This window comes from Achroia grisella, unplaced genomic scaffold, assembly GCF_030625045.1.
Source record: "Achroia grisella isolate CSIRO2021 unplaced genomic scaffold, CSIRO_AGI_Agris_v1 utg1573, whole genome shotgun sequence".
Lineage (NCBI taxonomy): Eukaryota > Metazoa > Arthropoda > Insecta > Lepidoptera > Pyralidae > Achroia > Achroia grisella.
The window spans coordinates 1,464,981-1,478,279 of NW_026712655.1; the positions used below are offsets into that span (position 1 = coordinate 1,464,981).

At 30.6% G+C, this 13,299-nt stretch overlaps 1 protein-coding gene across 1 annotated transcript in view; it reads right to left on the reverse strand.

The window, feature by feature from the left end:
- LOC131841129 (uncharacterized) overlaps positions 1–13,299 on the reverse strand; it is a 49,212-nt gene that overhangs the window by 3,315 nt on the left and 32,598 nt on the right. The window contains exons 28-41 of the mRNA XM_059189377.1: positions 12,977–13,036; positions 11,809–12,037; positions 10,952–11,005; positions 10,098–10,249; positions 9,270–9,389; positions 7,260–7,475; positions 6,748–6,822; positions 6,309–6,501; positions 5,568–5,645; positions 3,562–3,692; positions 2,901–3,053; positions 2,287–2,420; positions 1,399–1,516; positions 875–999 (exon numbers count right to left, since the gene is read on the reverse strand). Coding sequence (XP_059045360.1) covers positions 875–999; positions 1,399–1,516; positions 2,287–2,420; positions 2,901–3,053; positions 3,562–3,692; positions 5,568–5,645; positions 6,309–6,501; positions 6,748–6,822; positions 7,260–7,475; positions 9,270–9,389; positions 10,098–10,249; positions 10,952–11,005; positions 11,809–12,037; positions 12,977–13,036 — 1,838 coding nt within the window. The remainder of the gene's footprint in view (positions 1–874; positions 1,000–1,398; positions 1,517–2,286; positions 2,421–2,900; positions 3,054–3,561; positions 3,693–5,567; positions 5,646–6,308; positions 6,502–6,747; positions 6,823–7,259; positions 7,476–9,269; positions 9,390–10,097; positions 10,250–10,951; positions 11,006–11,808; positions 12,038–12,976; positions 13,037–13,299) is intronic.

A 13,299-nucleotide genomic window follows, 5' to 3' on the forward strand; every position in this document is an offset into this window, starting at 1 on the left:
AGTTTTCTTTTGTTACAAATAAATACTTCACATTTACGTATTCCTTTTACTTAAAGAATAAACAGGTACTGTCGTATTTTCATTATTCAGAAGCCAGATATTTTTCTTTTACCTTTTACTTTCTTCTTTTAGATTTTTGTTTTACGTTAAATAAACTACATGTATATATTTTCACAAAAATAAATAAAAATTAAAAATAAATGTATGTTCGTATAGTGAATATAATAATATTAAGTTTTTTTTTATTCATCGTTATTAGTGTTTTAAGATTCTTTTTCAAAATAAAAAAATAATATATAATTCTAAATATAATAAAAAAATAATCAAATCAATTAATGCTCTCTACTTCCATATTAGTAATACGTAGTAGTACAGATATTCCGAAAATTAGACAAAGTTTTGTGTTTTATAATATTTAAAATTGAAATGCAGATTATATTATTCTTTTAAAGGCAAAAATGAATATTTTTGTTTTCGAACCGCTGCAGAAGTATGATACAAATATTTATGTTATTGATAATTCTGCATAAACTGCAGATATTATTTTAGTAATTGTCAAAATCTAGTACTATTTTGGTCAAAATAAAGTTCTGAATTAATTTGTTAATTACATAACAAGACCGCGGTACGTGGAGGTTTAAAGTTTTGGCACACCCTTCTTGAGATAGACTCGGGTTAAATTTTTGATATTTAGTATTTATGAATGCAATCCTTTGTACCATATTGGATGTTTTGAATGTTAAAAAAAATCCATCAGTAATGTAATATACATAGTACAAGCTCTTATTGTTTGAGACTAGATGGCACAGTATGATATTAGCATACTGTGCCATTATTATTATTACGGTATCATATTATCTATAACTATACATACTCGTCAATAAGATGCATTTTCAGTGGTCGGATGATACTGATAGGCGATGTAGCAATCATTGCAATCAACCACAAGCAAGTGAACGAATGTATCAGTAAGATCACAATTATAATTGTCATCACCGCCTGAAATATATGCGTGTTTATTGTATCGTATGATTGGTTCTTAAATAATATTTGAATAACAGAAATTACTTATCCAGCGAACTAGGCGTACAATTTAAATGATGTTTTGATGAGATTGTTCATCAGAAGATTAATATAGACATACTGTACTCGTATGTCAGTATATATACACAATCAACAATATCAGATGTAATGAAAGTAAATATATACTGGTCTGAGCAATAAATAAATACACATAACACAAGCACACCTAGACAAGTTATCAAAAAGTAAGAATTATAATAATAATTTGTTTAATAAGACTTCAATCTCTTTACTAAATATTTAATATTTTTATTTTAATAAAAGCTATAGATAATATAAATTAAAATATAATTTAAGTATTAGTTAAAAGGATACCTGCAAAGTGGTAAGATTATTGGTGAGCTCTGAAGCTGTTTTATGATAGAACTCTACGAGGTATTTTAGCCTTAGCAATTTATTAGCTCGTAAGTAATGCATCGCCGTTATAGGAAACCTTGGAAATTTCAATATTTTACCATTAAATAGTTTCAATATTGATTATTTTGTATCATAATTAAGAAAATACTGAATAAAATCCATTTGACCTTTTGTTGACAACTGTGTTGATGAACTGAAATACTTCTTATTTCAATATTGTTACTTAAATTATTCGTAGTTAATTAGGTAAGCTAATTCTTTATTATTATAAGAGAAACATAGACTACTAACTACTACTCAGACTACTTCATTACTTAAATTTGTCTTGAGATCAGATGCTACGTACATCAAACTATTATCGAATTTCAGTCCGCATAATTTTAATCAATTCTGATTAATGGATCTCTTCTTCAAGTTGTTTTCGAGAATATAACAGAAAATTCCCAGTATTTAATATATAATATAAGTAATATTAAATTCTGGAATATTTAACTTAATAAGGAATTTCTACCAACATCAAATCAGAACATAGGTATCTAAATGTACTAAAAAGTGAAGTCCTAAATCACATATAAAAATAAAAAAGTGACCCTGAACAATTCACACAGCACCATCTAATCCCAAGCTAAGCAGAACTTGTGTTATGGGTCCCAGAAAACTGATTTAAATACATAGATACATTTTTTTTTGTATATACAATACACATATATAAAACTCAGGTCAATAAAAGTACTCACGATTACAAATGTTTGCATCGTGTAACAAATCAAACCCGCAACCATCAAATGTAAAGCGGTGTGCTTAACTGCTAGACCACTGAGGCATTCAATAACAGAATAGACTTACGAAAAACAAAATCCGAATAGTTCTAATGGCAAGTTCACTAAAATATCTGACAAAATCCATAATTTGTGCTTATAATATCTTCTCCTACACTTTACTGGATCCAGTATAAGATCTCCATGTTTATTAATATAGCCCTGAAATTATAAAGTATCTATATCTTTTTTTGACACAAGGAATTTAAAATAGAAGGTCTTTAAGAAATTTGAGTAAGGGGAATCATCTTAGTATGTGGTACCTATGGCTAAATATGTCTCCAGAGGTAGATATATATCAGCCATCAAAGAGTCTTGTTTTGGGCACTGACTTTCGATTGAAATGTGACAGTTATAAGGTAGAAATGATATGTTCAGAGGCATGCAACATTAGTCCTCTTCAATGGTAACGCATGAGTACCGCGGGCGTCATACGATAACGTTACGCCGTAATGAATTTTATGTATGTAGGCAATGGTAAACTATCAGGTAAACCGTAAGTTTATATACCATTCCAATTACAAAAAAAAAAAATAAAGTATTATAATATACTAGGAGTATATTATAATAAATAATTACTATATATGGCATTGTATATTACCTAAGTAAATTTGTTGAAACTAAAAATGACTATATAATTACCTGGTGCAAGTTTAGATAAGTTTTTAGGTAAAAATACATGTCAAAAATCGTTTGAATCCAAAATATTATGTAACAATCATTCAAAGTAACAAGTTCATAAAGACCAAGGACATAATTAGAAGTTGCCATCAAACAAGTGAAATATCCAAAAGTCTGCAAGAAACACTCAATTATCCATTGCATTAAAAAGCCAATGGTCAGATTTAGAAACCATTTTCATGCTACTAAAAACATCTCAATAAATCACTTATAAATTAATCTTTACATCATCAAATCTAAACCTACCTATCAGATATATATAAGATGGCCGACATACAGTATTATAAGTATCTTCAGTCGATGCTGAAGTTTTTACAGTAGAAACTATAGTGTTCTTAGCGAATACTCGTGTATTGTATTATTTATTTTTATTTTACTGTACAATAAAAAATATTTTCTTGGAGTCAATAGAAACACAAACATAAACAAAGAGATAACAAATATTGACTCGTATAATATTATTAATACTCGTATTTAGATAACTGGCGCTTGGTGACAGAATGAACACAACCGCTGTACGTGGCCTTCCTTTTATTATGATTACAATCCTCACAAACAGATATGTGTTATCTGTTATCCCGAAATACAAATATAGAACTAATTAACATGGCATCGTATTTACCTGGAACAGCCACGTGCCGGGTCGTAGTAAATTAGAGACATCCATGTAACCATGGTATGTCATTACGCTGGCCGAAGACTTTGCTTGGCTCACATTCGATTGTGATTGTGCGCTACGTAGAGTCATTGGACCTGTGTTCAAAATGTAGGACACAATTATTTTACAACCGAATGTAAAAAGGAAAGAAAGTTATAATTGTGAATAACAGTCGATGTCTTTATCGAAATTAAATTTCCTTTTGGTTGTATATATAATAAGATAATATTTTTCATTTATATTGAAGCTTTTTATTAGTTATGAGTTATGTTATGTACAATTTTATTTCTTCATTTTGACTTCTGTAGTAAATCACTGTTCACCAATCAATGTTGTTCAAAATATTATTTTTCATTTTATTACCTACTAATACTTACGTTGGTAAGTATGGCCGATTTAGTATCTGCCCATGTACGTATAATAATAATACTATGATAATATATATAATACTGTGACTATATTGCAGGTTGTAATTGTGTGTAAAGTAGCGAACCTAAAACAGTACACAAACAAGTCGTTGGTAGCAGACTACGACAAATCGCCTGGGTAATAAGCATGCACCTCTGTTTAACCTATTAATTCTACAACCAGTCGCTTGTTTGTATGCTGTATTCCGGTTTGAATATTTTAAGAACTTTGTCAATTAATTGCAGAGCTCATTCTTAATATTAGAAATTTATAACTACAGCAGCACACTAAAGTTTTAAATAATAATTTCAAGAAAATTAACACAACACCATCGATACCCAAGTTAAGCTAGCTAAAGCCCGTGTTGGGTGTGTTTTGTGTTTTGTTCTAGTACCTAGATAACTGATACAAATACATAGATATTTTTTTTCGTAAATACAAACATATTATACATAGAAAACACCTATACCGACACAAACACAAATATTGTGTCGTGCGAGGAATCGAACCCGCGATTATCGGAAGCAAAGCGGTAAACCGCTAGACCACCGAGGTCGTCGAAATTCCAATTTCAATATTATTATGAGGCAAATCACACAATTTTTTATCAGATATGAGTATATTGGTATATTTCGATCTTTGGTTACAATATAGAATTGTATACAAAATGAAATATATACACTATTTACCGTAAGCATAATATTACTTAAATTAATTGGAATAAATACTTCTAAATTTCAAGCAATTAGTATAAATTTCAATAGAAAGAGAATTTCAATTATAGTCTGTTATTTTTTAGTATTCAGCTTTTATTCCTTTATATTATTTCAAGGGACTTTTGACCTTTTGTTCTTACAAATATTATTTTAAGTAATGGAAAATCGTAAGACAATGCTGACAAGTGTCTAGTATGTAAAGAATATTTAAATATAGGTACGGTATTTAGTAAAAGATATACTTGGTTAGAACACCACCTAATAAATACGCATGAACGGATTTGGGCGTTAAGTACGAAAGATTTTGCAAATCGCTGTAAATTTATACTTCATATCATAAATTGAATAAATAAAATTATTATTATATTATATAACTAGCTACTCTTCTACTACTTCGCTCGGGTGTACATACATAGGGACGGACAGACAGCGACAGCGACTTTGTGTTACACTATGTAATGATGATGATTAACTTTTATTTTTATTACAATTTAATAGTAAATTAAATATGTTAATGTAATTAGAATTGCAGACAAATATACGTTCTTTTTTGGATTAATCTAAACCCGTTGCCGTAGCTGGCCTCTACGAATACAGCTTCATCGAACGAACGTGGAATTTAATACAGAGAGCATTACAAATCTACGTAAAGATTTATAGTATACAGCGACTGAAGGTCAATTTCTGTTGGAATGAATCCCGACACTTTTACATGAACAGACACATTTCAGACACACATCACAGTGTACAGTTAGTGGCATAAACAGGTAAGATTGAGGTACACCGTACCACGTGGGCGACTTTGTACAAAGTGTACCTATATTTAAGTAATAAAAGGATAAATACCCGATATATCAACTCTACTAGAACCGCTTCTTGAATCAACAGCTGATTCTAGAGAAAGTAAATCGACTTCTGAATTTTCTGAAAGAGATTAAAAGAATTACAATAAATCATTAAATATATTGGTAAAGCTTCCAATATTATCACTAACCGTAATTACCTATTAAAAAGTAAAATAGCACCTTTATTTATTTACCTCACTTAGAAAATATTTATCGTATTTCCTTTTAATAATTATAGTTTATTGGGAATATTAAGAAACATTTATTTTGTGCTTTAGGCATCTATATGATACGGTAACCGTCTACCATAAGGTAATCCGTATATTTGATTGCGGTCACTGCGGTATAAAAAATTAAATTTCAGGATAAGAGCCATGATATTATGGCGCTTATCCTGCAATCCTTTATATCCTTCAGCGGATGAGTGGTATCGCGTGTCTCATTCGATAACACGATTTCCGTAGTGCTGTTCATGTATATTGGCAACTATCACCGCCTACCATCGGGAGGGCCGTCAGCCTATTCGCCATTACAAGTACATACATAGTAATATTATTTTTTAACATTTCTTTTTTGCACCAGTTATTACCCACTCAGTATCACCTACGCCACTGTTTTAGGTTGACTGCAAGAGATCTCTTCTTGATGTAAGTCTACCTTTGCTCACATTGTCTCTAAATTATAGTATCAATGTATTATCTGTGCAACAAAGTATATATAAAATAAATAGGCAGTCATTAACCTGAAGAGCTATCGTCATCGACTTCCATCGTTATAGGTAATATGTAATCTTTGGATACATTAAACGCTTTGGTAAGAGGTTCTTGTATTTTAGGGTAGTATTTGATGAGATTGAAGAACGTCTGTCCCGGAATGACCAGAAGATCTAAACTTCGACTCGCGTAAATGGTTACAGCGGAACATGACACTGGTTGCTAGAAAGAAGTAGTTAGGAAATTAATAAATTATAAATTAATATTATTTCTTCTGTTACTTAAACTTTAAAACTTATTATCCTTTGATATTTCTTCAAACTGTATGTCTGTAGAAATATCAAAGAATAACAAGTAAGAAGAAAAATTACTTCTAGTAGTAGAAGTCTATACAAGTAAGACTTATGTATAATAGATATATATATTATTTAAGTTATTCGTAAAAATCTACTCGTATATTATACTTACACCACTAAAGTTACCAAACATACCACCTGGTCCCATACATGTAATCATTTCGTTATAAGATGTCAAAACATCCACCTTAAATAAGAAAAATGTATTAAATTTAAGGGCAGTATGAATTAACAATTATAATAATATATCCTTGACGGCCTCGGTGGTCAAGCGGTTTAGCACATCGCTTTACTTCCGAAGGTCGCGGGTCCGAGTCCTCGCACAGTGCAAACATTTGTATCCTATGTATACATGTATTTACAAATTAAAGTAGTTATTAGTATTTATATCAGTTGTCTAGTACCCATAACACAAGCTTGAGTTATGGGTACATAGGACTAGATAGCGCTATATTAATTGTCCAGAGTTACTCATTTATTTTATCCACATAAAATATATATAAACTATAAAATTCACAATCCGAACTAAAGTCAGCCTTCTTTATAATATCCATTTTAATATAAAAATATATAAAACACACTTGGCTAATGTTTGCATTAGGTAATATGATAATTTTTTATTACCTTTCCCCTATATATGATGTAAATATAGGGCTGTACATCCAAAACTTGTATGACAGTTTCGCCTTTAAGAAAGTACATTTCATGTAGATGCTGTGTGATAACCCTGATGAAGGATCGCTCCACTTTCCCAAAAAGGGGCACTTCGCGTAATGCTCTCTCGTACATGAACACTAACGTATCTTCCATAAGAGCAGAGTTTAGACAGCGACAAATTTGCTAAAGCAAATCATAATATTATTAACATAAATTTAAATGTAATGAATGACCTCTTTCTGTTTATTGTATATTATTTATTAAATTTTCACGAATATAGCACATGTGTTTTTTATATAGATAGTGATAGGTTAGTTAGTAAATATAGATACGGTATTTTGTAAAAGATATACTCTGTTAGAACACCACATGTGTTTATTAAACACGCCTGAACGGATTTGAGCGTTAAGTACGAAAGATTCTGCAAATCGCTGTAGATTTATCTTTCTCACTCATATCAAAAATTTAATAAATAAAATTATTATTATATTATATAACTAGCTACTCGCCCCGGCTTCGCCCGGGTGTACATATATTAAAGCAAATCATAATATTATTAACATATATTTAAATGTAATGAAAGACCTCTTTTAAATTTTCATGAATGTAGTACATGTGTTTTTTATATAGATAGTGATAGGTTAGTGCACCCACATGTGCTATATATGCTAGCGGGGTATCAGCATTAGAATACCACGATGAACATGGAGTTAGCCCATGGTAGTGAATTTATAAAAAAATACCGCGATTGTTGTACAGGAGGGTTGCATGATCGATCATATATGGTACATCACTATCCCTGTTACTAACAATCCCCTATCTTTATATTTAATTCTGGATGCAACATATGTACTAGAAGAACACAATATACATGGTTTCAAAAGGACATAAAAAACTACACGGGACACACTACATATATAAAAGGAAGGTGAATAATGCGGGAGCAAAGAGCGAGAACGGTTCATAGTTGCTGTTCATAATATTATGTATGTACTAATATTCTCGTGACACAGAGTGTGCTACATTGGAGAAACACTGCTGTTCTTTTATTTTTAAATAGTAGTAATTAGTTGGGTGTAAGATTCCTCTTTTTTGCCCAAACAGACATGCAATTAAGAATAAATATATTATTTCTTATAAATTGTGATAGAATATCAATCTTACTTAGAAATACTGCTATAGTAATCACTTTTGGTAATATTGTCTAAAAGCAAATCTTTGGATTTTGCAGAAAGTAACTGCCATGGCTTATCATAATTTAGACAGAAAGTCAGAAACGGTTGTATAACATTCGAAGAACTGAATAATGTACAATCCGGGTTATAATTTATTAACAACCTCATAAACTAACAGTCCCCTCAACGAATTACGTTGATTAGGTGTTACGTTTATCAAATATTCTGACACAGACGCCGGTCCGGGGTTGGGCGGCGAAAAGGGCTAGGCGGTTCTTGTGGTATTATTTGAATTACATCGAAGCATGGAGTTGTAACAAAGTTGTTTTAATATAAAAAATATGTATATTTGTCTGCAGTAATAGGTATTGCACAAACTTCTCAGGCTAATGATGGTGCATAGCAAACTATGAGTATATACGTCAGATATCATATATATACAGAGAAAGCTACTATATTATACTTATAGTACACTGAAATGTCAACTCATGAGTCATCACATGATAACGTGATAGTATGTTGGTGCTATTTATGTATATAGGCTACGGTTATAGCTTACCCTACCCTATTGTCCGGTGAAAATGTAAAGGCCAGTTGCAGCCAACACAAACCCGAAAAAACCGAACGGACAGGACACGGTCGTTCGTTCATTAGTACATAAAAAACTCTATAAAGATCAGTCTTCACTATGCAGTCATGTTATGTTCCTCATTATTTCCCACTTCCAATGATATAAAAATGTTTTTTTCCAATCCTCTTATACATAAGAATTTCGTAAAGTGTATTACAATTATTTAAAAACCTGAGCATTGCTTCCATTAGTCCTTTTCCACACATATTCAAAATACTTCAGAGTTTTCGCCGTTAGGATGGGGTCAACATTCTCTTGGTACAGAAAGTTCGCCAAATCTCTTGTTTTTTCCTATGAAATATATAGGAACAGTGCTCATTAAAACTAAACTAATTACTGCAGCAGCCGTAATATTTGAAATGGCGAAAGTTTTTCCATCCGAAGAAGGTATTTATGTTATAAATACTTGCTACTTTTTTAGTTACTTCTTCATATTCTGCATATTCTCGTCTAATTATTACATAATGTTGATTTTTTTTTATGGAAGGTGCTCTCGCCCGCGCTGATGATATACCCTGGCCGTACACTATTTGAGGAAGGTAGGATGACCATGAAATCTAGTCAGTTAGCTCATCGTGATGAATTCTCCAGAAATTTACCGAGGAGATAGACCTAACAGTAAACATACCTCACATTAGTTGTCCTGTTACCCTTTTAGTTCATATAATGTTATTGGAAGAGATCTCTTCTATGGAAATATCGATCTTTGCTCACATTGACGGCTACTGACTGACTATATTTGACAAAAATGCAATAGAATATGCTGGTGTCACTAGATTTTCCCTAATTGAATTTAAATTCAAAAATATAGATTCATATTTAAATATGAATCAGAGTTTTTGTAATCGTGTACAAGCTCATTTGATAATAATAAAAGTTTAGTTTCTTGTCAATATTTCTAAGGTCGAAAGTACTCCAAACTCACATATTTTGTCATATCACAAGAATCTTTAGTAGACAATGAATAAAGATATTTTGGTTTGTGTACTTTATACTCACAGTATGCTCTAACATCGCATGTGCGGCAGCTGACCGAGTGGATGATACATAACCAAACATTAATGCAAAATACAGGAAGCCTGTGATTTGAAGAATCATAGTCAGCCATACATCCACAGTATTCGACATTCCCACAGGAGTACAGCCGCATCCTGTACAGATGATAATGGACAAAGTTTACTTTCAGTATTAATAATAATATAGGTATAGATAGACAGAAATTTAGGATTTTTCCCTGAAACCTTACAGAGTAGTACAATATATTTTTTTACCATTTTAGCAAATAAAAAATTACGGTACCTTACATAATGATACAATAAATGTAGATATAATGAGCAAAGGAAGACTAATTTTAACTTCTCTATCTGATGTTATATAAATAATGCCTATTGAAAGACGTAAAATTGTAACCGATGCTTCGCATGGCGTCGAATAGAAAGGCAAATTATTATTGTATTAAGATAACTCACATAGGCTCGTGATCAAAGAAGATTTATTTTTCTTAGGATTCGTACTTAGACTCAATATATAGAGTATGATATGTGTCATTATATAATTTAATAAATCAATCACTTTGTCATTATTAAACACATCTAATTACAGTCGATAATTTATGAAAACCCTGTTTGCTCAATATTATAATATGTATATGAACTAGTAATTGAATATCGCTGGATATAGGTATAATTACTTGATAATATACAGCGATACTCCATTATAACATCCATCAGAAACTGTCATGTAATATTCTAATATAATTACGAGTCGGTAAGTTGCTATAAACAGCTGTATTCTATTTGAACATTAGGATATATTATATGTCAGATATAGTTATAATAATTAATTATTATTACCAACAAACATTTCGAATACCCAGTAAAATGTATGAGCATATTCTGTTACCGCATCTGAAAATTTTCAATAGCAACATCAATCAACATCCTTATTAAGATCAGGCTTTCCGTTTATTATTATGGTATGAAGTAAATGTTCAGCTACAATACAATAAGGTAGTCATTTACGAGCATTGTATTATAGAACAATATCATATAGAATACAAACCATTTAACTATAAGCCATTTTGAGTACGGAATTTTTTATAATTAATTCTATGCCATTTTACAGTCTACTGGGAACGATATTCAGCGGTTATCAAACCTAAACTAACATATCAGACATAAACTTTATATTACAAGCACAATTTTGTCTTAATATAAATAAGGTACAAAATGACACAGAACTATAAAATATATAATAAACAAAAAGTCATATTTTTACTATTAAAATTCAAGAGTAATTTGATTATTAAATTTATTGTCAACCGAATATTATAGCTTTGGCGTGATTGAGATATATCAACGTACAGTATAACCACAAGTTATAGCAAGTAATGAATAAAAAAGAAATAATCCAAATGAAATTTAAAACAGAAAATAAAATAAATAAATATACCACCATGACTGTTATCCTAGACGGGACAGTCAGTTGCAATATCAACTGTCGATGTCATAGTAAATGCAACACTTGATTTGTCCACATTTCACCTAGTCAGTACATTTTAATTCAACGTGACAGATGGCGAGTCTGTCGAAGTCTTTTGGATTAGTTATAGTTTTAATAACGCTGTTTCTTTTATTAAAAAACAACTTATAGATTAACGTTAATTATAAGATAATATAGAGAAACGTTTTAAAATTAGAGACAAACTTACATCTAACTTCATATTTGCTCCTCGAAACTATTAAAACTCTCGAACAATTAACAAGAATAAAATTATAATCTGTGGTCAAATATGGCATACAAGAGTGAGTAAATATGATCGAAGTGGCGATATTAACTATCGTTATTGCAATCGGCAAGAACTTTAATAATACCATCATTGTATTTAAACGCATTATATCACTCTCCCAGTATGAAAAAGCTCCTATTATTCTAGTAACCTGAAATATAATTATGTTAATTAAATATATAAAACATTCTGGACGCCGTGCCTCTTTCTGTTGTCAAGCAGATTGCTTTGAAAGCAGCGTTTCGATTGTAATGAAGTAAAATTGCAATAGGCAGTTTAGAGACTTAACAGCAATGCATGAGGGGGTATCATATACGTCTTAATCTATTTTTGCTGTCCCTGATACTGTTTATGTTTACCGCAAACCAATTTATATTATATTAAACGAGCTGTATGTTGTATTAAAATAGTTTTAATTGTAATTAAAATTTTAATTTTTAATTGTAAATGTAAATTAGTTCATGTAACTGTATCAGTAGTTTAATACACATATAATTGTTATTGATTCATATTATACTTATTATTATTTTCCTTCTTCAATATATGTTTGTTTTTTTTTTTAGTTTTCTCCTGTATGCATATTATCTATCTGTTCATTTTTCAATCCGTTTCCCTAAGGTTGCCTTGAAAAAATTGCTTTCAGCAATAAAGCCACCTTATTGTAACTATACATGTTGTCCTTTAATACATTGTTTATGCCTTTTTCTTTACTGTGTGTTACAAATAAAGTATATTCTATCTATCTATCTAAAATATAAAAAAAATACCTTTGCGAGGAATAAATCGAAGGAACTTATGTGTTATGAAGGAACTTATATCTTACCTATATCAGGTTCTAGGAACAGTATTTCAGTTGTAGGGTGGTGATAACAATCCTGTGGAATGGCAACGCATGAGTATTATCGCTAGTGTAACATGATAACGTGATGTCCCTAGTGTTATTCATGCATATAGGCTAAGGTTACTGCTTACAATGTGATAAACCATCAGTTTGTTAACCATTCCGATGATATAAAAAAAACACAGTAATTTTCTTAAACAACTCTTGCCAAGCAAAAGGAAATGTATTTTATATTTTACCAAGACTTACCAACAACATACGATTCATTCTATACAAGTCCAAGTCAGTATTATCATTTATGATTTTAACCTATAAAAAATAATAATAAGCCTTAATAAATCACACAGCGCCATCTAGTCCCAAGCTAACCAGAGCTTGTGTTAAAGGTACTAGACAAGTAATATAGAACGAAATATACTTTTTTGTAAATACATAAAAGAAATAAAAATAAATCGATATAAACATTCATACTCATTAATACAAATGTTGACATCTTGCGAGGAATCAAAACCCACGACTATCGAATTTAAAGCGATATGCTAGACCAGCGAGATCGTCTTAATATATTAGGC